Raw genomic sequence first — 27,559 nt, forward strand, 5'->3', positions numbered from 1 at the left:
TTCTAAAAATATCGTTACAGATGATATGCAATCTATTGTAATGTCTGACTTATAGTTGCAATAATACTCCTTTTCCTCTAAAAAAAAATACTTAAATTGGTCTATTTGTAATTATCAAATCAATTTAAAAAAATTAAGTGCTGAATTAGAAGACAATAGTTGACATTTTACCAACATATAACATGAGTATAGAAAAAGTATATATACCAGAAAAAATTGCACATGCTGCCCTAAAATTAGTTTCTTTAACTGGTAAAAGTAGTTTACAAAAGTTAGATAATGTAGTTGCGGCAATTTATGACGTTGCTGCCGTGGCTGTAAAAAAGACTTCCATTTACTCTACCGTATATCTAGAATCATGTTGGACATTATGGTAGTTGAAGCTAATTATGGAGAAACTTGTGATATGTATAGGCTTTACGATTGATAAGGAATTTTATTTTTAAGATAAAATAAATTTATGGTGATCGAATGTTATGAATAAAAAATAATTTTTTTTATCAGAAATGATATTTTTTTTATAAATATTATGCGATACATCATTTCTAAATAGAAGAAATTCTTAGATAGACCGAGTCTAACACGTCATCCGTAGACTAAGACACTCATAATGCTACCTCGTTAAAATGATGGCAATATCGTAATAATTGTGCAATAAATGCATTCAAATCTTAATGGTGATATTACGATATTGCCATCATTTTAATGAGGTGTTGTATTAAATAAAATCAATTATATTTATCACATTATTAAAAATAATATCAATAATAATATTTAACAAATTAAAGTTTCACACATTTAATTTATTGATGTATGTGGAAAACTTTATTTATTCTGCCGGTGGATAACATGAATAATGAATAAATTTTATATAAATAATTTGGAAATTAAATTTTAATATGCTTGTCAATTCAAATCTCTTGACTTTATATTAGTGGAAGCCTAAAACCGTTGTAGAATCAAAAAATAATTAATAAAAAAAACAATAGCTGAAAAAAAAAATAACGACATAAAATGAAGAAAGAAATAATAATACTGAAAGGAGTAAAAGAAGAATTAAAAGTAACCGACAATTGACGGTCTAAAGAGATGACCACCACCACCCTACTGAAAAAAACAGGATAAAACGACTACAAAAATTAATTTTTCAAAGAGATAAACAACCAATAAGCAACGGTCATAATAGATTATCGTCGAACCGGTCCCTCGATTTGGTCCCTATCCGAAAATAACTTTTAAATAGGAAAAAATATGTTTGGCAAAAGAGAAATCAAGTGCTCTACTATATATAGATGTTAGAAAAGTGAAAGCAAAGGAAGGTATAGGAATAGAGAATGTACTTAGTGTGGGAAAATTTAAGTGTTGAGGTACCAAATAAAGGGAATGGTTCTTCAAGCAATGATAATAAAAATAAGGTATTGCTTAATAAGCTGAATGGTTTTGCTGATCCGGGTCGGATCATGGCTGTTATGGGTCCTTCTGGCTCCGGCAAATCAACCCTTCTTGATTCCCTGGCTGGTACGTAATCCTAGCAGTGTTCATCAATTAGTCTATCATGTAAAATTCATTTATTTTTATCTAATTAGCTTCAGTAATTCTTTGTATTAGTGAAAATACAATTTAGTGCATCTTGCAACATAGGAAAAAAATGAAATTTATGCATTTTTATATAAATTTTTAAGGTTGGAAGGTTATATATTTGAGTTTTGATTAAATATTTATAACCATAATATTTCTCGCGATCCTGTTTCAGCTCTAGAAGAGCAAATAATAGGTTAACATATGAGTAGTTTCAGTTTCCAATTTGGGATACATAATTGTACAACTCATGTAAATATTTTGCTTTTTAGTAATTCATAACAATTCAGTTCAGAAAAGGTAACCTACAAATTATTTTGCCGTTCAATTCAGTTCAAAAATCTAAGTACATCAGCTGACGTTCACGATTCCCATTTCCTCAAGCCCACTTAGATTTTTTTTTTTGGTGACGAGAACTCACTCTACTGAGCCAAAATTCAATATCATTGTCAAACCCCGAGATGTAGACCGCCCGCAAACCCACATACCTGGTAAATCCGGGCTATAATGGCTAGCAACCCAGCCTCAACCACTCCATATTAAGAAAGGGCGTAGCCGGAGTTTGAACCCACGACCTTTGGCGTCCCGATGGCTGAGACTTATACCACTAGACCAAACCCGTGCGGGCAGCCCACTTAGATTTTTGACACTTAAACAAAATAATAATTAATTCTCTCCATTTTTATCATTTCGCTTAGGTGTCAAAATCTAAGTGGAATTGAGGGAAACGGAGGAAATTGTGAATTTGAGGGGAGTCATTCCCGTTAAACTGTACATGAGAATTTTTTCCGCCCTTTTTATTTAGGAAAAAGAGTCATTTATTCTTTTAAGGTTTGACTTTAGGATCAAACAAGCCCTCTACTTTCGAAAAGATTCAAATATACCACTAACGTCTTAAAAAGTGAAGCAGGACCCATTTTGACTTATAAATGAAACGTTGGGGGGTTGGTTGTCGTAATTGGGAGGGTGTGATTGTTCACTTTTCAAGACGCTGGGTGCATATTTAACCTTTGCAGACGTTGAGAGCTTACTTGATCTTAAAGTAAAATTTTAAGGGCATTAATAACCCTTTTTTCTTTTATCTTATATTCCTTTTAAAAATATCTGTTTTGGTCTAGTTTTGAGTATATTTCAATTATAGGTAATTATTTAAATTATTTTAAAAGAATATAAAACTTTTTTTTATTTTTTATTTATGACCAAAATGTTTAATGTGTTAATTGTATTTTCAATTTGATAAGTATATATTTGTTGAAATAAAAGGTTGAGCTATAATTAAAAAATTTAAGGGTTTGATTTTTTTGATATACGATTAAAATGTAACTATCAAAATTATATTTGACTACGATTAAAATGTAACTATCAAAATTATATCAAAATGACGTTTTTGAAAGTTTAAATATAAATGAAAAAAATCAAAAACAATAAGGCATTTTTGAGTGTTTAGGCCTCTATGTTTTAGAATGGTCTAATAATAAAATTATTTCAAATCTCTATGCATGGTTGAATTTTAATCAATTTTTTTTATTTTTGTAAAAATGTCATAATTTAACAGTTAATTGTACTTTTTAGCCATTTTTTTTAAATCAATTTAAGTTTTTTCAATCTTTCAACTCAATATAATACATACTCCCTCCGTCCCATTTAAGAAGGGACATATCCCATTTTTATTTGTCCCACTTAAGAAGGCCATATCGTATTTTTTGTGCCAATTTATATGAATTTTCCTTTTTTACCCCCTTTTCTCTTTCCATAATTAATGACTATAAGCTTATACACAAAATACAACACTATCATAAATAGGGGTAAAATAAGAAAACACTATAATAATTAATGCTTTCTTAATATATGTGAAAAAGTCATTTGTCCCTTCTTAAACGGGACGGAGGGAGTATTAGTTTTTTTTTGGTTTTTCATGTCATTTTTAGCTTCAAACTCTTCTTTTTCTTTTTCTTCAATCACCAAAAATTTAGAAAATTTAAAATTAGATAACATTATTTCTGATTTTTTTTATATTAGAAGTCAAATTTTAAAATTTTAAAAATAAATTTTGCTAATTATATAGTTAATTTATAAAATTTAACTAAAAATTAGAACAATTCAATTGATTAGATTTTTTTTTGATAAAATAGCAACAATTAAGACATTGTTATAAAAATTAAAAGCTTTGGTACAAAGTGCAATAACCGGCAACAGTTTGATTATTTTGCTATTATGCCTTTTAAAAATCAAAATTAACATACTTTAAATGTTTAATTCTACCGAATTAGAATATACAGATAGATAAATTATTATTCATTTTTTAATATAGAAGATGAAATGTAAAATTATTATTTCTAATCAAAGGAAATTCTCGGAAGATGAAGAAGCACCGGGTGAATTATTATGGGGCCAGAGAGGGACCATTACCCCCGAATTTGGTCAAATTTTTTATATTCTTTGACGAACTTAATTAATAAATAATGCCGTTAACTTTAAAACTGTACTTTTTAATGTGAAAGATTTTTTTTAGCGATGAAAGATTTCTTATTGACAGGAAAATACTATTTGACATATTATAAGAAACATATTATGCTTTAAAATAACCTAAATTATTTATTACTAATATACAAATTTAACTTTTCTTGCATTATTTAATATAATATTTATATACTTTTTTTCAGATAAATATACTTTTTTTTTATTTTCATGCACACATAAATACAAGCATCAATTCTTGCCGACAATTTATTAAAATGCTTTATATTTGAAATATAAGAGTTACCCACAGAATACAAGACATGTTTGACTTACAAATAACTGTAATATACTTTTTTTCCTACCTAATTTTAAGTAACATTTAATTTGAGAGGACCACAAAATCAGAAAAATTGACAATATTTTAGAGAGATTAAAGATTAAAATAAATGATTTTCATTTTAATAATTCTTATTCGCTTTATTTATTCTATAATGTATTAGAGTTATGTAATAAGTTTATTTATGGACAATTTTTTTATTTATGTAATATTATAGTTATGCATAATTTCTCATATAATTAAGCACTAAATTATTTATAGTTTCACTCTTTCAAATTTTAATAAATTAAAATCTCTTAAAATATATTATTCTTAAATATTTTGAAATTTATTATTTTTTATAAATAAATTTAAGTGTTTTTTTTATTAAATAATAACATGTATCAACGAGCTGTAACTGAAATGGTATAAGCGCTGATCAACAAACTGTTAAGATTGTAAGTTCAATTTCTTCAAATAGAACTCTATTTTCTATAATTATCAAAAAATAAATGAATAATAAAATTTATTATGAAATTTATTTCAAACTGATGTGATTCAATGGCAAGTCATCAATTTTCTATTGAACTATAAATACTGTGAGAGAGGGTTTGATGGTGATGCTCTGAAGTTGGAAGGGTCATAAGTAATATTATCTCCATGTATTTTTAGTTTTCATTATAAATTAAATTATTATTATTAAAAAAGTATTTCTTTTTATCTTAAATTATAAAGACAAAAACTAAAATAATCCTATATATAAGTTCAATTAGTGAAAAATTTAACTTTAAAAATTAAATTACCTATATAATGGAGTGATTTAATAAATGAGATAAATTTATAATATAATTATAAAAGTCACCTAAAAATCCTAAAATATCATCTATTGATATAAATTACATTTTCTTAAATCCACAACTAAATAAAAACTGGATATACCAGAAAAGTTTATTTTATAATTCACATTCTATTAGAAAATAAAAATATAGATTGCTAATTAATTTTACTTTTAAACAGTTTGAATAAGATAATTAAATTCTGTTTTTATTTTTAAATATTTAGCTCATTATTGGAGTCAATTGCAATTTTTCATGCTATTTTATCAAGTTTGGAAAGACCTATATATCTAGGAGTTTTTTCAGAAACAAATATAGAGGTGAGGTGATAATTTTATAAAGTTTGAAAGGCCAAAAGTCCCTTTAGGCCACTCCTGGACTCCGCCCCAATTGAGACTACTATAATTAAATTTCTAAAAATTAATTATACTTCTCACAATTTAAATGCCAATTTCCATGGGTGATGACAAATTATCAAATAAATAATTGCAATTTTTTTTTCTGCTTTGGCAATTAATTTTTTTTTTCAAGTTCGGCTAATAAATTTATATTGCATAATTAAAAAATTATATATTTTTTTATAATTGAGGAGGCCGGGAGCGCTTGTGGGAGGAATCAAACCCACGACCTAGCAATTTACCGCCTAGCACTTATACTATTTGAGCTATAGTTCATTAGTAAAAAAATTTAATTAAATCAATAAAAATTGAATTCATTTTATTTAAAACTATAAATTTCTGAATTAATTTGATTTTAATTAATTAAATTAAATTATTGATTTGGCTACATAAATTTATGAACCAATATGATCCTTCTCTCTTCATATCCAAAAAAAACAAAAAGACAAAGTATATACAAAAAGGACCTCTTTGAAATTGAACTGCATGCCCAAAAATTACCGAAATCTTTCCAAGAATTATTTAATCTCTATAATTTTGTTCATAGATAATTATTATGTTATTGCAAATTTTTACAGATTTATGTATCTTTTTGTTTTAATTTGGACATACAGGAAGGCTGGCTGCAAATGTTAAAATGACTGGCAAAGTTCTAATTAATGGAAAGACTCGAACCTTAGAATGCAAAGATATTGTAAGTATATAAAAACAAGACGAAATCAATTATAAAATTTAATCTTTTATATTTTTTTAATCAATTATGACTAATTTTTTTAATTTTTAATTGTATTCCAATTTAAAAGATTTTGTCTAGTTGTATTTAAAAATTTAAGTTTTATTTTTTAAATTTAAACATTTATCTTAATTTACCTTTAGTAAAAAAAATATTATACTAGAAAAGTTATATTAAAAAGTTATTAAAGTACTAGTAAGGAATAAAGTAAGTTTGTTAAATAAATAACTTTATCCAAATAATCAAACTGATTAGTGAAATATTACCACTAAATACACTATTAAAAATACTATGGTTGTATGTTTTTTTTATTAAAAGTAGACCTATTTTATGTGCCTGTTTGGTTCAGCTGTTTCTTGTAGCTGGCAGCTATTAGCTGTTGCTGATAGCTGTTAGCTGATAGCTGATAGACCATACGTGTTTGGTGAGATTTGATTAGTTGTTGCTGTTTATATATAAAATGACTGTAAAGGGTATATTTTTTATTTTTATTTATTAAACTATAAATATATTATATTATATAATATTTAATAAAATATTAATAATTATTTTTTTATAAGAGGCAATATTTTAGTTTAATTTTATTTAGAGATTTTTTTTGATAAATTTATGATTTATTTTTAAAAAATTATTATATTATAGTTGTTTTAATATAAATAAATTTTTTTATGTAATTTATAAACAATTAGAGTATTTAAAAATAATTTAAATAATTTTATATATTAAAAAAAGGATATATTCTAATAGGAGTAATTTTGTCTAAATCATTAAAAAAACTGAAACAGCTATCAGCTGTTGGCAAAAAGCTCCAAAATGGAGCTTCTCAAACAGCAGCTGTTGGAGGTTCAAAAAGCTGCAAAAAGCTTCTAAAATAATCTCACCAAACGCTTTGGTCAGTGACGAAGCCAGACCCTAATATGAGACTGGGCACAATATAACTAAAAAAAATAAAATTTTATACTATAAATAACAGACTTAATCAACAAAAAATATCAAGTTTTTACGAGTTTTGTCAGTTATATCCGAACTTTTAAAATAGCACATTTAACCCGATCTAGCATATTTGGTATCTTTTATAACCATTTTTTTGAATCAAACCAATTTTTTGCCAAAATATTTAATTTTTATGTGGTTTAGTTGGATGAGTAATGTTGCCATGTCACTATTCGTTGAATTGGCAGTGACGTGGCCGACGTATCGTCTAAAAAATCGGTTCGATTTAAAAAAAAATAGCTATAAAAAGTATCAAATATGCTAAAACAGGCTAATGGGCCAATTTTTAAATATTTGAATATAACTGACGAAACTCGTACACAATTGGTATTTTTTTGTGATTAAGCCTAAATAATATACAAAGAAATTTAAGTTTTAAATTATAAAATAGGACATTTATATAAAGAACAAATGTTTTAATTTTTTTCAAAAGATAAGTATATTGATAGAAGAAAACATTATATGCATCGTTGTAGGACAACTAAAAAATCTGTACAAATGTAACTTACAAATAATGCCTAAGGTAATATTATTGAAAAAGGATTTGAGATAGCGCCCAGGCACTGCCTGGCCCTACCCTAGATCCGTCTCTGGCTTTGGTGGAACTTTTTGAAAAGCAAAAGCTAAAAGCTCCACCAAAAAGCTGAACCAAACACCCCCTATGTTAATTGTTAGCAAAACGGCGCCGTTGTACTAGCTAATTTTTGTTAGTTTTTGGTATTTAACATAATATTTTTTTTGACATATTTAACATTATGCGGTGGACCATTTTTGATGCCGTTTTGGATGTAAAACGGCGCCGTTTTGGATGTAAAACGGCGCCGTTTTGGATGTAAAACGGCGACGTTTTGCATCCAAACCATCATAATTTTTCAAAGAAAACGCAACCGTGGACAAATATGCAAAAAAAATGAAAGTTAATGTTAAATATATGTTAAAAAAAATTATTATTTTAAATATTAAAAACACGTAAAAGTTGGTGATTTTTAGTACAGTTAAACTTTTTTTAAATCAGACAAACTATAGTCTGAAGTACGAAGAGAATTGGAGATCGAACCTCTACCTCGTGTATATCGAATGATTTGCCCATTAGGCCAAGCCTTGAAATTCTAGTGGTATGCTATATAGTCATATATCAAATTGCAATATGAATCATATGATGATGTGCTTTAAACATCTTAAAGTCATAAACATTAAGTAGTTTAGTTGATATATTATTCCATGCCAAAATACAAGTGTCGTCATTTAAAATTTCCCAATAAAGGGATATTGGTTCTCTTTGATCTACAAATAAATACTAATCACTGCCCTTAAACCATGTTTGGTTCATGGAATGCATTAGTTTGGAATAGAATTGCTATTTCATAAGAAATGGAATAATCATTTTTTAGTTTTTGAGAGGAGTACTTATTCTATAAAATCATAGAATAGCAATTTTATGAAATACTTATTACATGAACCAAAGTAAAAAATTGTCATTCTATATGAAATAGTTATTCTATTCCGCATCTATTTCATGAACCAAACATGGCCTTAGTTGAATCCGATATTTGGAGTAGGTGCCAAAATTTGATGATGGATAGCAACTACTAAATTTGTAAATTTCAAAGTACACCATGTAGCCAATTTAACAAGTTCCTACTTTCTCCAAACTAACCTAATGCATGTGTGGGTTCATGTTTCATGCCAAAATAGAAAAATTTCACAAATCAAAATACTAGTATTTAAATCACCCAACTTTCTTTCCAGAAAATTTAATTTTTATACTTTGTCATATATATCACTTCTATAATTACATTATTCTTATTTTTTTATTTTGCAGATACAAATTATAAAAAAAATTGATAATATTATATATTATGCCCTTCTTAAACTTTCGAAAGTGAAATAGAATACGAAAATAAAGGAGATAACATATTTTTAAAGGTCTTATGGGAAAAGTAGATTAAAAGATAAAACGAATAGTATATTTTATTTGTGAACTCGCCGGTCAAATAAGAACATCTTAAATCACATTTGTATTGATAAAAAATCTAAATATTTTAATTAAAAAATGAAATTTAAAGGATTGGACATAATTATAAAAAAATTGAAATATAATTATAAAAATTAAAAAATTTGATTATATTTGAATATGACACAAAAAAATAATTTGATATAAAAAATTATTTTCATTCATAATGCAATAATTCCACTAATTCTTTATAGAGAAAATTACCATTAGACCCTTCACATATATAATAATTAACAGTTAGATATTCCTTGTTTGAAAATCCTACTTAATGGTCCCTCGCTTTAAATTTCGTTAACCATTAGGCCTTTCTGTTAATTTGGGGTACCAAATTGTTAACGGAATTGAAAGTGGGTTACCAAATCGTTTGAAAGTGAGATACTAAATCGTTTAATTAATTAATAGTGAGGGGTCAAATCGTTTTCAAAATTGAAAATAGGGTGTTTGAAAGTAAGTGTCGAAATTAATCGAAAGGCCTAATAGTTAACGAATTTGAAAGTGATAGACAATTAAGTAGAACTTTGAAATTAGGGCTATCAAACTGTTAATTATCGTATATCGGTGCCTTATTTTATTTTGATTTGATTTTTCAGTTCGATTTGTACTAATGCTGAACTGATTTTTTTTTACTTCCACAATGAATCAATTTTAAGAATTTAATTTTATTATATCGAGGCGAATCAGACTACATTTATCGGTTTGTTTATTTGATTAGTCTCAGATTTTGAACTAGCCAAACTCAAAAGTTCAAGGATCAAATTGTACCTTATTCATTTCTACTACTAAAAATTAATTTGGATATTGTGCATTCAATTTGCAATATTAATTTAATTAATTTTCTTCTCTAAATTGCAGTCATATGTGACTCAAGAAGATTATTTCTTAGGAACATTAACAGTAAGAGAAACAATAGCATACTCAGCTCAAATGAGATTTCCTGATAAAATGAGCAAACAAGAAATAAATAAAGTGGTTGAAAAAACAATTGAAGAAATGGGACTTGAAGATTGTGCAAATACAATGATTGGAAATTGGCACATGAGAGGGATAAGTAATGGTGAAAAGAAAAGATTAAGCATCAGTATTGAAATTTTGACACGTCCCTATATTTTGTTTCTTGACGAGCCAACTTCTGGATTAGACAGTGCTTCAGCTTTTTTTGTGATTCAAGCTCTAAGAAATATTGCTTGTGATGGCAAAATTGTAATTTGCTCAATTCACCAACCAAGTAGTGATCTCTTCAATTTGTTTGATGATTTGCTTCTTCTCTCTAATGGTGAAACTGTTTATTTTGGACAACTCAGTCTTGCTGTCAAGGTATTTTTCTTTTATCTATTAATTGTTTTTTGGGAAAATTGTCATTTTGGTCTATATACTTATATGAAAAAAATCAATTAGGCTCCGTTTTATCCGTTACGATTAAATAGACCAAGAAATTCATAATTTTAGGTCATATAAATTCAAATTGGATCTTTTATTCCATTTCGATTTGGATTTATTTGATCTAATTTTAGAATGTTTTGGGTGTTTTTGGTATTGATTGATCGAATTGAATTTATTTAATTCCGCGATATAATTAAATTTGCGGATCATAATCACCGTATTTTCAGAAAATTAATTGCACATTTTTTTAATTAAAAACTCATAAGATAATTTAATAACAGCCAAATTCTTGTTTGATAAATTGAATAATTAATTTCTCAAGCTTTTATGAGTTTTTCTTTAATTGTTAAAAATAAGTTGAGGGATTAAAATATATTTTATTTATATCGATTATGTTCATCTTTTTTATTTGATATTTTGATATGATTTAACATAATGTAATTAAGAGAATTTAGTGAAATAGTTTTTTGCAGATGCTGGGTTCCCTTGTCCAACTAGAAGAAACCCTTCAGATCATTTCCTAAGATGTATTAGTTTAGACTTTGATACTATTAACGAAGTTCTCCGCCTATCTCAAAAGCATCCTGTAAGTTGTTTTTTTTTTAATTAATGACATATAAAATTATGATTTTTGCACCAAATTTTAAAAATAACATGATCTTTAAAACATGTTAATCACAGACACCACCTTTTATTTCTTTTCAATTTCATCATGCACATATTTTTCGGTGAAATTTTGCTGATTTAGACATCCGATGAGTCTGCCACGTCAGCAAAATGCCACTAAAATCGCCGATGTTATTTTTGAAAAAAATGAAAGGTGGTGTCTGTGATACGTTTCAAAAGTTATGTTATTTTTAAAATTTAGTATAAAAGTCATAATTTTATATGTAATTAATTTTTATTTTTTTGGAATGGATTTTTATATAATATTACTGTGATATTTATTTATTTTATTGATAATTATAGGAAAGTCCTACTAATTATCTGTTCAATTTAAGAACATCGGAGATTAGAGCAGCTCTTATTGACAAGTACAAATCTTCCCAGTTCTCACTCTATCTAACCAGAAAGATTCAAGAAATGGCCACATTGGTATGTATTTTGTCGTCTACTTTAGGCAAATTAAATTAGTTTAAATTCAAGAATATTCACATGTCCCAAAAATAGTTTTAGCATTAATAAAGGCTAAAAGTAACAAAAAAAAAACAAAATTATTCATACTATTCAGAAAAAGCACAAAAATTCTTTTAATTTTTTTAGACTATTTGGACTCTCACCGCTTTTAAACTTTACAAAAAGATTACCTTAGCCCTTTTAGTTTATTTTTTTACACTTAAATCACGTTTTTAGTTATTGATGCGATATTTTTTTCAAACGTGAGGTTTATTACGGGACAGCTCATAATGTTCATATCGATCTATTATGCGCCTCTTGCATAAAGCTAATAGGGTTAAAAAAGCTCGAACTTTTAACCCGTTTTTCTTCATTTTTGTGTTTCGTGATTCGATACATTGCAGGAAAAAGATGGCATAGAAAGAAATAATGGGAGCAAAGCTAGTGTATGGAAGCAACTTTGCACGATGACTCATCGATCATTTGTGAACATGCACAGGGACATGGGTTATTATTGGCTAAGAATTCTTCTCTACATTATGGTTGCAATTAGTATCGGCACTCTCTATTTTCATGTTGGCGAAAAAGATGGTACAATGTTGGCAAGAGTTAAGGTTGTGAACTTCATTTACGGTTTCATGATTTGTTTGTCCAATGGAGGCTTACCTTTTTTTATTGAAGAAATGAAGGTATTTACTTTTTCTCTTCTTAAAGAATTAGATTTAACGGGAAAAAAAATTCAAATCTTTACGTGCGTTTATATTTAAATAAGACTTTTAATTTTTGTAATACTGTCTCAATCTGATAATTTCATTGCAATTTTAATTATTTTAATTTTTTCAATCTTTTACCTCAATACAATATTATTTGCTTTATTTGGGTTTTTTTTATCATTTTTAACTTCAAACTTGCTTTTTTATTTTATTCCAACCACCGAAAGTTAGATAACTTAAAATTATATTTTAACAATTTTTTTTTGGATTAGAAGTTATATGTTGAAATTCTAAAAAATGAGTTTTGCTAATTACGGCGTTAGTAAATAAATTCAACCGAAAATTGGGATAATAAAACTGATTAGAAAATGGATAGAATTGAAGCGAAAAATGAAATTGAAATAGTATTACAAGAACTAAAAGATTTGGTTTAAATTGCCAACAATGCAAAAGTTAATTGATTTTTTAATACAAATAGGCCAACGAATTATTTATTTAGTTTATTCTTATGGTACGAATTAGGTTTCTCGTCGAGAAAGGCTTGGCGGACATTACGGAGAGGCTGTGTTCGTATTGTCGAATTTCTTCTCATCGTTCCCATACTTGATTCTTATAGCTCTCTGTTCAGGAACAACAATGTATTTCATGGTGAAATTCCGTCCAGGATTTTCTCACTATGCATTTTTCTGTCTCAATCTATTTTGTTGTGTTTCTGTTATAGAGAGTATCATGATGATTGTTGCTTCACTTGTGCCAAATGTCTTGATGGGTATAGGAACTGGAACAGGTGCAATTGTAAGTCACCTTCTCATTGTCTATATCAATATTTATATCACTATAACATTTTTCTTTTAATTATATCTTATTACTTCCTCCGATCCACAATATTTGTCGCATTTAACTTTGACATAAGAACTAAGAAAAAATTAATATGTCTTAATTAATAAACACTTTTATTAAATTAACCATACTACTAGAATGTTTATAGTATTATTTTGTATTTTTATTAAAATGCAGGTACTTATGATGATGGCATCAGAAATCTCTAGACCCTTAGATGACCTTCCAAAAATATTTTGGCGCTATCCAATGTCTTATCTTAGCTTCGCGACATGGGCGATTCAGGTATTATTGATCGGACTCAATAATAAAATCTTATAATCTCGAAAACAACTTTAATACTATATGAGTGGCATTTCTGGTTCGATATAATTATATTATCTAACATGTTTAATGTAGGGTCAATATAAAAACGACATGGTCGGGCTCGAGTTCGAATCATTGATTCCAGGAAAAAAGATGAAGGGAGAAGTAATCTTAGAAACATTGTTTGGGGTTCCAACTAGTCACTCAAAATGGTGGGATTTAACTACACTTATGTTTCTATTAGTAGCCCATAGAATATTCTTTTACTTGTCACTCAAGTATAAGAATAAGGTTTTATCATTATTTTCAAAATCTATTCATACAAGAAGAACTCTCAATAGTGTTGGCAAGAGGGTGGTTAGGGTAAGAAATGGTTTTGCTTCTTCTAAGAGACATCAACAACATCCACTCCAATCATTAGCTTCTCAAGAGGGTTTGAGATCTCCCATTACTTAGTCCTTGGATAATTGAAAAACATTGTCAATATTGTATCAAAATATTACCTTTGTTTTCTTTTCTTCAAGTATTTTTTTATTAAAACGTCGAGAGAAAAAAAAAAGTTAAACTTAAAACTCTCCGGTCGAATGATAATGTCTCAACCATTAGGCTATATATGGAGAGACTGTTTTTTTTTTTCAATGTTGAAGAGTTTGTAATTGTATACGCACTAATCAAGAAGGCAAAAGCCATATGTAAAGTGATATGACTATCAATTATCAACCACAAATAGTATGTTGTTCATTTATTTTGTATTAAAATATCTAAGCATATATAAAATATTTCTCCGCCTTTGAGAGCTTCAGGGGCTTATTGTGTATATGAAAGTGTAGTCTTATTATGCTTACAAGAATTTTAAAATTAGATAGAGGATTTGCATGGATTTTGATTAATTTTCTGTTCTATTTGGCTTGGGAAATCCAATCCCGAAAGAGAGCTCTTCGACCTTGGGATTTCTTTATAACCTATCTCGGGCCATTCATTATAGATCTTCAAAAGCGTTAGTTGAGAAAAAAATTGAAAAAAGACCACAATAACTTAGAAGACCACTGAAGATTCTTTAACAAGAAAACATACTTACATCGCGCCATCCACGCTCTGAATACCAAATAACAGAAAGGGCCGGCTCAGCCTACGGAATAGAGGGACACCTCATTACAAGAAGCACGAGTGAAAAAGAAGAAGTACATTATATAAACCACTTTATCCTTAAACCATAAGGTACCTCCTTTTTTTATCTCAACTCTTACTCTTTTAACTTTACTCTTCCTCTTCACCCAATATTTACTTGAGCATTTGAGTTAGCTCCTGGAAAATCCCTTCCGGCATTATATCTAACCGTGTGTTCTCTTCTCAGTTCACGAAGTTGTATCGGATCCATTCCCTGTTTTTGGTTATTTATTACTATTAAAGATAATGTTAGAATGTATCAAAATATGAAATAGATATGTAAAAATCCATGATGATTCTAAGGTCAAATGATTAGATTAATATTACTGTAATAAGAATTACTTATGACAGTTATCTACGTAGTATTCTCATGATGAGTCATTTAGTGCATCATTTCTCAAATAGCGCCTATAATTTGACTTAATAACTCATATACATGATTATTCAAACAAAATCACGAGTCAACATAATACTAATCTTAATGTTCTATTAAGACAAGGGATAGTTTGAATATTACTCTTTAATAGACCTAAGGGTTTTACTATCAAGTCACATACTTGAGGATCTTAGGAAGAATTAACCATCCAAGGAACTTATTATAATATAAAGGCCAGATGACTAAAAAGGTCAAACCTCTAAAGAAAATTCCACAAAAGTGCAAACCTTTCAATTTTATCCAATTTGTCTTAAAACACAGGATTTCGTTTCAATTATGTCCAACTATGTGATTTTACTTATGTGGCGCTGATGTGTGGCAATGCCACATCAGCATCACGTAGGCGCCGCATCAGCAAAATTGCATAGTTGGACATTATTGAAACGAAATCCTGTGTTTTAGAACAAATTGAATAAAATTGAAAGGTTTGGACTTTTGTGAAACTTTCATGAAAAGGTTTCTCTTTTTTAGTCAGTTGGTATAATATAAAATGATAATGAAAGTGCCTACTTCTTAATAATAAAAAGATAAATTCAATACATGGTCAAACATGATTGACCTAATTCATATCACTAAGACCTTGTGCCATATCCGCGAGACTGTAAAGATTATAACACATGGTTGCATCCACCAGTTGGTCAATGTTGGTAGTCGGGAACAATCTTTGGGGCAGGATTAGTTGAGATCCGTGAAATCCACACACATGTGTGCTGGGCTGTCCTAATGAAAAATCAGTGACCTTTCCGTCGTCTGTCAGATCCTGGATGGCATGTTTCAACATGGTACATGAATCGGTATGATGCCCGAGTGTCTAATGGAACTTGCAATGCGTGTTGGGGTTCTAATTCATCGCATTAGGATTTGGAGGATTCTTCAGAGACCTAGGTTGTAAGAGGTCTTGTTTCATTAGTATGTCTAGAATCTTAGTAAGAGGGATATAGAATTCTGAATACTTCCTATTCCATGTCCCTGGCCTTTAGACAAAGTTGACACTTGCGCTTTTGTTGGCCGACTGATAATTCGATCGATTACCTCATGTTAGCGCGCTAAGTTTCTTTTTCAGATTCTATTTCCTCCACTTCCATCCCGTCATCTAGCAGATCGTCAAAGGTCTTGGGATTCATATTTTGAAGTCGCTCAACCCAATGTGGATGAACGTTCTTAACCACAATTCTGACTCGGTCCTTCTCAAACGGCTTCTCCTTCAACAAAGCGGCCTTTTCTAATCATCTGGCGAGGAATTCGGAGAATGGCTCTGCAGGTTTCCGCTTCATCAATTCTAAGTCACTCAGGGTGACTTCTAGCTTAGAGCGACGACTGTACTGGCTCAAGAAAGCGGAGGACAACTCGCTCGAGTCTCCCCTTGTTTTCATTGGCAGGTCATAATACCAACGTGCTGCGTTTTCTTATAACGACCTTGTAAAGGCCCTGACAATTTATTTTGTGGTCGAGATTATTGTGGTCATCACATAGATGAACTAGTTGAGATGGGTGCGAGGATCTGCTCTTTCATTAAAATGGCTGAGGTCATGCATCTTAAACTTTGCCGGTAGCTTCTCATCCCTTCTTAAAGAATATTCATCCAAGTTGATGAATTAGCTGCTACTCTTTCCTAGAATATTGGCCTGGAGTTGTTCCACTTTTCTTGCCAGGTCCTGGTAGGAATCAAATTGAGTTGATCCCAGGTTTTTAAGCTTTTCGCTCTTGGTTTCCACTTTTTGTCGTTCCTCGTATTGTTGGTGAACCAATTCTGATCGGTAGTTGGCGGTTTAGGTTTTTCCCCGTATATTTGTCATACTCTTCTCTACGCCTCTTCTCGGCTTCATCTTTCTTCCTTATTTCTTTCATGAGGTCATTAGCAGTATTTCCCCCTTTTATAGTGGATGATGGTTTGTCTTTTGACCAATTCCTGCCCCCTTTTGGGACTTCATGAATTCGCAAACCACTTCTCCAGGTTATCATTTTTCCTCTTGACGGAGTCCATAACCTCCTCCCTCAACTGATCGAGATTAGCTTGTGTTACGGATTGTGCTCCTTTTGCTGTTTCTGACATGTCGGAGGTACTGGTTGATCTGAAGATTCTACCGGTGGAAGACTTTCTTGAGATGGAGTTGATTAGCTGCTCGTAAACTTATTTGGCTATTTGCGCTGGTGTGATTAGAGTTGCCGGTCTCTTGGTAAGGCTAGCCATCCTGGTGAGTCTTCTTGATTGTCTTTGCCAAAGAGAAGTCGGACGCGTTTCCTTAGTGGCTGCATCCACAAGGGGTTAGTTTATGATGTGTTGCATTCAGGATGTATGATATGCAGGGTTAGTTTTAACACATAGCACTTATCATTTAGCATTTAGCACGTAGAGCAGTTTAATATCATAGAGACAAGTTGTTCCTTCCAACCTTATTCCTCACACAGATGTGTTCCAGGCGAGGTTTCATTCCTAGGTTTTTTTGGTCCGGACCCTGGCATTGCAATGCAAGAGTCGACGTATACCTGCAAGCTCTCTTTAGCAGTTCTAAACAGACAAGCGGCAATAGTCGATGTAAGAATTTATTTATCCTTTTTTGAAGGTGTGCAAACATAGAGAGTGGACCTGACGGTTCCATTTTAAAATCTGGGAAGGATTTAGTCTTACGGCTAGTCAAACGCATGGGCAGACACTTCACTAGACTGGATATTGGTAGCTTAATCAAGAAAAGGAGTTTTACTTGACCAGAGTTTGTATTAACGTCTGGCTTAACATTATGTTTTGAAACTAGAAAATTTCTTTAGGCCTGACCTAAGACTAAGATTAAAATGGTAATCTAAAAAATGGACTCGGAATCCTTACATCGACATTCATGCCTCAAATACACACATTATGCTGGATATTTTTATAGAGGGTAGTGTCTAAGATTTATGCATGTGGGCTGAGTCACTGGGTTTTGGTAGTAACCTGTTTCAAGGCTACCACATGATGATATACCTTTGATGGGTCTCCTGAATCACGAGTACAAGCGACCTAGGTACTGGGCTGCGAGTGATGCTACTCCGCAAAAAACATTCCGGACATTGGAGTGCAACGCCGGGACATATGATCGGCTATGAGCATCAGGGTTGATAAAGGACTCCTAGAGAGTAAGATGAGAAGAGAAGTTCTAATGTATGCAGCAAGTGAATATGTCTAGTACGTAAAAGCGGAGCTCAATAACGCCAAAGCCGTGCGGTTTAGGTCCATGGCAACCATTTTTGAAAACCATTCTAAAAATGTTTTTGTGTTTATATATTAAAAATAGTTGATTTGTATACATCTCCGGTGGAGTCGCAACTGTGAGCAAAAGCGGGGGATTTAGGGTCCCGTTTGCCTAGACTTATGGCAGATCTCTATTCCTGAAAGGGTTTTGAAATAAATATGGAATCGCCACCAAGCCCAGCTAGAAAATTCCTTTTATAACAACTTGGTAACCTTATTCGCTTATGGGTAAGATTATCGTACGCTCAACCAAAAGACCAGGTTCGTGGACCTCCCCGAAACTCGTGTTCTTAACTTATCAATTTCCGCTTTTAATTACTGGACATACTTTATATCATCTCAACACTCAATTGCAATCCACAAGATATAATGCTAGAAAATAAACACGTTTGAAAGCGGTAAACAACGACGAATCTTGAAAAAAAGCAAACGTAGGAAGAAAATTTCAAAACAAAAATTTCAAGTTCAAGAAAATATGGTTTTTAAATAGAAAATTAAAATGAAGAAAAAGAAGATTAAATATGTAATGCGCACGCAACCCAAGAATGTTATAAGATAGGGAACTACAGGGTTGAAACCCTACAATACATTCAGGATGAATGACACGTGGTGACTAAGGTGAGACATGTTTAAGATCCTTGAACCATGACGGACACGTGTCAAAGGATAAAACAAAATCAAAAAGACTCGCCAAAAAAGTGAAGAGTTCCGCCAAATGAAACTAAAAATCAAACAAGACATGAATACCAAGATACTTGTTTATTTGCGGGGGAGCTAATGATGGAAATATAATTTCAGAGTAATATAATGGGCCGAGTCCCACAGGATTCGCCCACTGAAGTGAAACTCGGGACCAGTCTAGAGAGAACCAAGTTAAACCTGATACCGAGCCCTTTAGAGCTTGTCTACTTAAAGTAATCTAAGAGAATTCACCTAACAGATACAACGACTGAATCCAATAGGATTCAATAATCAGATCTAATACAACTCATCAAAAATTCTAAATATAATTCAACTACAATACTAATAATAAAGGAGATTCTATAAGACCCAAATCTTCTAGAATCTCAAGGGATACTTTTCTATTTGTAAACACATTTCTATTTAGGAGTTTATCCTATTTAGCACTCATCCCTAAATATGACTTTTACTGAATATGAATTCCTTTCCTATTTGAACTCATTTGATGAATAGGAATCCCCTATTTCGATTCTATCAGGTATTACTCCATGCTTATTAGGGTATGCCTACATAAACACTAATTATGAATTTACAATAATACTCCCTTAAACTTAATATTGACTTAAGTATCGGACAGATGATTGGACAACTACCGTCCGATAAGCCATCTACCTTGTTTTGCAGGATCAAACCTGTTGTGAAGGTCAGACTCCGTCAATAATTATATTTATAATATTGTTAATGATGATACACCAATAAAATGATATTGGTTAAGAATAGTAAGAGCATCTTTATTGTAAGTGTTATATTTTGTACTCTTTTTAGCACAAAATATAGCAAAATGCTATTTTAACATAAATTTTAAACTTAGACCTCTGTGCATAGTGCTATATTGAATGACGGAATTTTAATTTTATCGTGACTTTTATTTTATATGCAAAAAACATAAAACATTTCTTAGTAATTTTAGCTTTAATTTAATATTTAAAACTTATTAATAATTATTAATTAAATATTAAAATATACATTTTTAATAAATAATTTTAATCAATAAATCAATAGAACCGTCATCTTTATATCATCTCAACATTTTTAATAAAGAGTGGAGATGCTCTAATAAATCAACAGAGCCATCATTTTTTTCGCCTTACTAGAAAGAACAAGAGTGCTCGGTTCATTTTTGATGAAATTCTATGGATCAAAAAAACTTTTCACTTTCACCAATCTATCAAAATTTCCATTAAAGTACTTAGCGTCGGCAACAACAATACCAAGATTTTCATAATTCAAGAACGTGCCTTGTGGATTCTATAGAATAATGAAGTATACATTTTTCGCCTGAGATAAATAATTGGTCTTAAGATTACAACAAAACTGCAACGGTGGTTAGGTTATCAGAATTAAAACCGAAAATAAAACCTATATATTGATTGAACCTTGAATATTACAAGATTAACCATTAACAATAAACCTAAGCCTTTTATAGAAAATTGAATAACCGTTTTACATATGAAAATAAGCATGTTGGTGAGCTGTTGATGAGCTGGATTCCAGCTGTTATCCAACTTTTGATGAGCTGGATTCCAACTAGCAATGAAGGCAGTAGCATCCCTTACCAATTGAAGGAGTAGTAGCAACCCCTACACTTCTATGTTCTGTTACCCCTTTCAAGCTTGGCATATGTATCCAATATTCCGAGCTTGGGAAATGATATTGGTGCATCAACTTTTATTCGCATCAACTTTTATTCACAGCAACAGCCCTTCGTAAGAGTAGTAGAAGAAGCAACAACAAAAGCAACAAAATAGATGCAGGTAACAGATGCTTGCAACAACAGCCTTGATATAGCCACTTTTGCAGCACATGCATATGAGATGTAGCAGCAGCCAACATGATACTGGAGGATAAACATCTGAAACAAAAGCATTGGGTAGAACAAACCCATAAAATGTACATTAAGAGCATTTAGTATGGCCTTATGAGCTTCAGTGGGTACACCATCCTTATAAAATTGAACATGACAGTAAAACCTTCACAACAGTTTGCAGTAGCATTGCTTCTAGAGGACCGACATAATGAATGACCTTTGTTAATTTGCATGAACCACAAATTAGCTCTTGACAGCTATAATTTGTCCCCATTTATGTGTACAACTTCAATTTTCGTTAATCAACAAACTTAACTTCAATCATGCTAATAAACTATCAAAAAATGAATCACCAAAAAACCTCAAAAGAAGACAGGATTTGTTCACTCCATAGTTCATAATGGAGATGAGCTTGAACGTATAGACATTTCAAGATCCATGACAAGAAATTTAATCGGAAACGAACCGGTCTAAGTCATCAGTAAAATGAATAAGATCCTCAATATAATAGCCGTCTTGTCCTTGTACCTTACTCAAGTAAATACTATTTCATTGAAGGATTTTAATAAACAGTTAATGAGCATAATTGAAAAACAATAATCTGATTCCAATTATATCTTTAAAATCATCATCCGAAGCTTGAAATAAAGGAGCAGAGGTTGTGAAACACTAAACTAAAAAACAAATTAAACTGGAACTACTTTATATGAATAAAACAAGCGTTGATTTGGAAGAGATTTTGAATTTTGAATTAATTACATAATGGAGAAAATTTGATAGAAGAAAGATTAAGGAATACAGTGGAAGAACAAACAATTTCCACCTGTGAACGCTAATTAAAAGCAAATCTGAAACCAAATATGAACTGAAATCAACAACTATGAATTGAACAAACCAAAGATTGATCAAAAAAATAAATTGATGAGAAAGAACCTCATATTGAAATTGTAATCTGAAATCGAAGTTGAGCTTGAAATTCATAAACTGAAATCAATCTGGATTGCTAGGACTAAAGAAACAAATCAATAAATCTGAAATCACAAATCTGTTGAGACTAGACATCTAGTACAATTAACCGGAGAAGAAATACTCAATCTGAAACGCGGCGGCAACACCGGTGGCAACGTCATCTCCCGGGCTCTGACCCGCTCTAATACCATATCAAAATTCAAACTGAAAAAAAAACTTGTATATTGATTAAAGCTTGAAGATTACAAGATTAACCATTAACAATAAACATAAGCCTTTATTTATAGACAATTGAATAATTGCTTTACATATGAAAATAAGTACGTTGTTGAGCTGTTGATGAGCTGGCTTCCAGCTGTTGATGAGCTGGATTACAGCTAGCAATGAAGACTGCAGCATCCCTTACCAAGTGAAGGAGCAGGACCAGCCCCTACACTTCTATGTTCTGTTACAGGTAGATTGCACAATGGTTAAAGGATCTTCATAGGTTCAGTATTTTTATAAATAAAAGTTAAAAATATTTAAATAGCCAAGTACCAAATGGAATTTTTAAAATTTTATAATATTATTGTAAATATTTTTAATATATATGTATGTATCTAAAAAAGAAATTAAGTATACTTTATTAGTTACTCTTTCTGTCCCATTTAAAAGAGAATATATTATTTTTTATGTCTCATTAAAAATGTTTAAATTAAATTATGTGTTAATTTTTATAGAGTTTTATTATTATTATTTTTTAAGCTTAATCACCAAAAAATACTCCATGTTTTCAAAAAAAAAGATCGTTTATGGTCTCATCTTTCAAAGTCCTTACTTTTAGCCCATTTTTTAATTTTCACTTTTAATTATAGCAATTTTTTCAAATTGGAGTGAGAAAAAGTTAAATTTGTGGTTTATGTTACTTATATTATTTCAATTTGTATATTTATCATAATTAATTTCAAAAATAAAGCAATATAAGAGGTTTATTTCATTTTTTTTTTCACTTCAATTTAAACAAATGGCTATAATTGAAAGTAAAAATTGAAATATGGGTTAAAATTGAAAATTTTAAACGATAAAAACATAAACAAACAAAACCAAAAAAGTGAGATATTCTTAAGTGATTAGGCATATTTTTCATTTTATTTCTAACATTAATGACTATAATTTTTTTTTGCACATAGTTCATGATATTTTCTGAATGAGTCTTCAAGTTTGAGATGACACCTTTAACCCTTTCACATTCAGACTAATCCTCACTCGAATAGTGTAGGTCACTTGTGGGAGGCTCTAAATTTTAAATGGCTGCATATATGGGTATGGTTTGGACCGACAACCTCACTTAAATCGGAAGAGCGTATTATCAAGTTACATGCGCCTTGAGATTTATTGACTATAATTCTAAACATCTTTTACAAGACCACAATTACTGGATGTAAAGATAGAAGCTTATAATGAATTCTTATATGTTCAGACCTCTCAGAATGAAAGAGACAGATTAATTGGTTCTAATTCTGTTTGTCAATTATCTTGGCAATTACCCCCTGTTTCCATGATTAAATTGAATTATGCAGTTACATCTAACATTACAGCCAAGTTAGGAGTTATTGCAGTGATTGCTAGAGATTGTACGAGTTATGTTCGAGGCATATTTTCAGTTTTTTTCGACATATTTAGAACCCTGGTATCTTACAAATTTTAGCAATGCATGAAGCTTTGCTTTGGGCCATTTCTCAACAAAGGGGTAGTGTGATTTTTGAAGGAGATGACTTTAAAGTATCGCAGGCTATTAATACTCGCAATTTAGCTTTTGCTCATGCTTGTGGTATTTTTCAGGATATTTTACATCTCATGAATCAGCTTCAACAATCACGTTTTACTACGATTACTTGTAAATTTAATATTGTAGCTCATAATTAGCTTATAATCGTATGTTATTAGTAGCTAGTTTTTAGGTTTCGGTTGTTATTGTTATTCTATGTACGTTCTCGTTTACTTAGTTTTTTTTGTAGGTTTTTAGTAGCTACTTGTAATACCCCAAAATAATTAATTAACTAATTGGACCACGTGTACAGTTTGGATTCGCCGGAGTGGCGATATCAGAAAGATTTCTGATAAAGATTAAAATGCATAATGTTAGTAGGTCGGTTTCGGGAAGTTAACGACGAAGTTATTAATATCATATGATAGTTGTAAATTGGAATTAAAAGGAAAAGTGTTAAGAAAAGCCCAAAATAAAGTATAGGGACCAAAGTGGTAATTTAGCCACTTTGAGATAAAAATGGAAATTATTTCGCCAAGGTCCGCGAAATGTTTTATAATATATGTGGTAAAAGTTTCGGGTCAATCGGAGACCTTTTAAAAATTTGGACGCGGATGCGTTTGGGCTAAATTGTAACTTTTGAAAAGTTTCAAGGGCTAAAGTGTAAATTAGCCAATTAAGCTTAGAGAATAGCAATTTGAAGATTAATGACGGAAAAATAAAATATTGAGTTAGTATTATTTATCGGATATAAATAATACGTAAATAATCGAATTAAAAGGATAATTAAACCATTTAGTTAAATTAGAAAGTTTAAAAGAGAAATGGTTTAAATTAAAGAAATGAAGGACCAAAGTGGCTAGTTAACCAAGATATATATGTTTCTTTCCTTATGAATAAGGAAAAGGGGAAAAGTGATCAGAGAAAGAAGAAACCTACAGAAGGTTTCGACGATCAAATGCGATCCGTCGCGGTTTCGCCGTTTCTCGTCCAAATCGCGAGTTCTTTATATCGATTCGTCCAGAATTCAATTCTCTATCATCGTTAAGCTTCAAATCGAGGTAATCTTGACGTTTTAGTTGCTGAAATTGAAGAATATAGGGCTGCCATGTCGAGATCGAATCGTATCAACCGTAGTCACGTTATTTTTGACGTTTTTGATGATTATTGAGTTGAATATTGTGTTATATTGATGTAGAAACATGTCGGAATGAGTTAGGGATGTCGGGAGCATGTCGAGATGATATTTGGGGCTGTTCTATGGTGTCGCACGACGTGCGACAAGGTCTCACGACGTGCGACATAACCTCGCGACGCGAGCGGACTTGCGATTGGCATAATTTCTTCGTTCGGACTCGGAATTGAGCGATTCTCGTTGTGTTGGAAAGAGGAAAGGATTGTCTATCAATCCTAAGCATCATATCAAGGTAATATTGCTGATTTGGATGTTAAAAGTTGAGGTTATAGGCTGTCTCAACGAAAATGTTACGCTCGAATCGCGTACGTCGGAATTGAGACGTTTACGGTTGATTTCGAAGTGATAAAAGTGTTAATAATGTGTTTAAATGATCTAGGTATGTGTTGGAATGAATTTGGAGTAATTTGGGGCTTTGAAAAAGGTCTAGGAGCCTCAAAACCGCTGCTTCCAAAGTGCGCACGACGTGCTGCACTTCAGCACGTCGTGCTGGTGCGCGACGTGCACCACAGGGGTGCACGACGTGCACCACAGGGGTGCACGACGTGCACCACAGGGGTGCACGACGTGCACCACAGGGGTGCACGACGTGCACCACAAGGGTGCACGACGTGCACCAGTGAAGGGCACGTCGTGCCCTTCATGAAAAATGAAGGACACGATGTGCCAAGCTGGCACGACGTGCCCTACTTTGATTGTGACCTCCCTGGGACTTCCGGGAGCGAAAACTGGCTTCCGATGGCATGATACGGGTGTAGAACTCTGACTAATGTCTTAAAATGAATATTAATAAAGAAATTATAGCAATGAACATTAGCATGATAAGTAATCAAGATATGAATAGATATCTGCAGAGAAAGATATGTTTAGAGCACGACGGTTATGTTTCGTGCTTTTGTCGTGTTAGGTATCTAGTGCAGTTTTTAAGAATAGGATTCTCTAAGTATATGTTTTAACGATAGAATCCTATGATAGATGTAACGGACTACGAGTATAACGAACCAAGAAGCTCGACGAGGATTGACGGACCAGTCTCCAGGAGCTTACGTTTGGATATAAGGAATAGCGGTCACTGTGAGTGGCAAATTTACTTTCGCGTATTATTAATATAAAAGTTAATTTCATATATATACGTATATTGTTTATACGCATCGCATTATATATGATTGATTGAGATGTTATATGTTTTATCAAGTTTATATATGAAAGACTAGTATGCGATCCGAAGAAACTAGCTACCTATTGGGTGTCAATAGGCTGTGTGATCACCAGTATCGAGTCAGTCTAGTATGTTTGCATTGAGAAATGACTTGACACAGCTGGGAGCTGTTGATGAATATGATATTTACGATTGAGTTATGATTTCGATACGCAGAGTGAACTCGGCTACGGTGTAGCCTGGAAGTCCCCGTATCTAGTGGCTGGGCCACCAGCGAGTTGGACTCGCAATTGATATTTACGATTGGGTTGAGTGATATATGATTATTCGAGAGATGTGTCGCATGCTAGGATATTAGTTTCGTACGGATCAAATACATGTTTATATGTTTTATACTATTGTTTTCTTGAGATGCGATGTTATGTTTTTATATTAATACCGTTAGTAACTTGCAAGCTCACTCAGTATTTCCCAAAATACTGACCCCCTCACAGTGTTTCCTTTCAGGTGACCGGAATCGGATCAGACAGACCATCTCCTTTGTGTTGGCAGCCTTTTGGCTTACACAAAGTACAAGTTTTATAGAGCTGCAGTAGTCAGTAGGTGTCAGTATAAGGTGTATGATTTAATTTCAAACGGTATTTGAAAAGTAAACTCTGATATAATTATATAAGTAAGTTGTTTATAAAGATGGCGTTTTATTCGTTTGAATTGTGTACCAATTGCCTTAAGAGGAATTGGTTATGTCTGTGGTCAGAAACAGGGCGGTGCTGGATATGAGATATCGCTCGGTAAGACCCTGGTTTCTAAGAATTTGTTCGCGAATGTTTTCAGAAAAGAAATCCGATGTTTTAATAATTGAATTATATTATTTAAAGAAGATTTCTGAAAACGTATTGTATATAGTAATATGTTTTAATCGCGAAAAATTTATAACGGTTTTAGGCTTGCTACGGGTTTCGGAGCAACCACTCCCATTCCCTAGCGCCGGTCTCGGCTCAATAATTTGGGTCGTGACAATTGTGGTATCAGAGCAGTTGGTCCAGTTACCTCTGCTAATATAAGTTTTGTCAGTTAAGTGACCTAGGAACTACTGCAGCTATAGAGTTGAGCTCTGTCTGATCCAAGTAGTTTGCATTGTTGTTTTACGATAAGTATAATTGATTGATTTGTGAAATACTTATGTGTTTTTGTGACACGTATATACGAGATATATACGCATATGTTGTTTTGATGAGACATGCATATAAGATATGCTTTTTGAAATGAAGTTTCTAGGAGAGGTGTTGCCTCCTATGACTAGAGTATAATTGTTGTGAATGTGATTTGATGATATGTATGTATGTGTGTTTAGCATCTTATAACGTAAGAGATGCTATTGAATTCGATCAATCGAAACTTTGGGAAGAGTATGAAGAAGGAATGTAAA

The 27,559-nt window shown here is 31.4% G+C and overlaps 1 protein-coding gene across 2 annotated transcripts; it reads left to right on the top strand.

The window, feature by feature from the left end:
• The first annotated feature begins 1,248 nt into the window (after positions 1-1,248).
• Positions 1,249-14,426, top strand: LOC126679078 (ABC transporter G family member 15-like). 2 transcript variants are annotated; one of them, XM_050374014.2, is made up of 9 exons: positions 1,249-1,518; positions 6,203-6,282; positions 10,181-10,642; positions 11,172-11,294; positions 11,678-11,803; positions 12,229-12,513; positions 13,060-13,332; positions 13,555-13,662; positions 13,777-14,426. In XM_050374014.2, the coding sequence occupies exons 1-9, from the start codon at positions 1,335-1,337 to the stop codon at positions 14,137-14,139; spliced, it is 2,004 nt and encodes a 667-aa protein (XP_050229971.1). In that variant the 5' UTR covers positions 1,249-1,334; the 3' UTR covers positions 14,140-14,426. The 2 variants fall into 2 exon arrangements, with proteins under 2 accessions (XP_050229971.1, XP_050229972.1); XM_050374015.2 differs by lacking the exon at positions 6,203-6,282 and having other exon boundaries at positions 1,306-1,518.
• Positions 14,427-27,559: the final 13,133 nt, after the last annotated feature.

This window comes from Mercurialis annua, linkage group LG4 (assembly GCF_937616625.2).
Source record: "Mercurialis annua linkage group LG4, ddMerAnnu1.2, whole genome shotgun sequence".
In the NCBI taxonomy this organism is placed as follows: Eukaryota; Viridiplantae; Streptophyta; class Magnoliopsida; order Malpighiales; family Euphorbiaceae; genus Mercurialis; species Mercurialis annua.

What these genes read in the sequence shown, in the direction of transcription:
- LOC126679078 (XM_050374014.2), top strand. Translation starts at nt 1,335, where the DNA reads ATGTACTTAGTGTGGGAAAATTTAAGTGTTGAGGTACCAAATAAAGGG. An exon ending in TTTTTATTGAAGAAATGAAG is followed by an intron (nt 12,514 to 13,059) that starts GTATTTACTTTT and finishes GGTACGAATTAG; the next exon opens with GTTTCTCGTCGAGAAAGGCT. An exon ending in GAACTGGAACAGGTGCAATT is followed by an intron (nt 13,333 to 13,554) that starts GTAAGTCACCTT and finishes ATTAAAATGCAG; the next exon opens with GTACTTATGATGATGGCATC.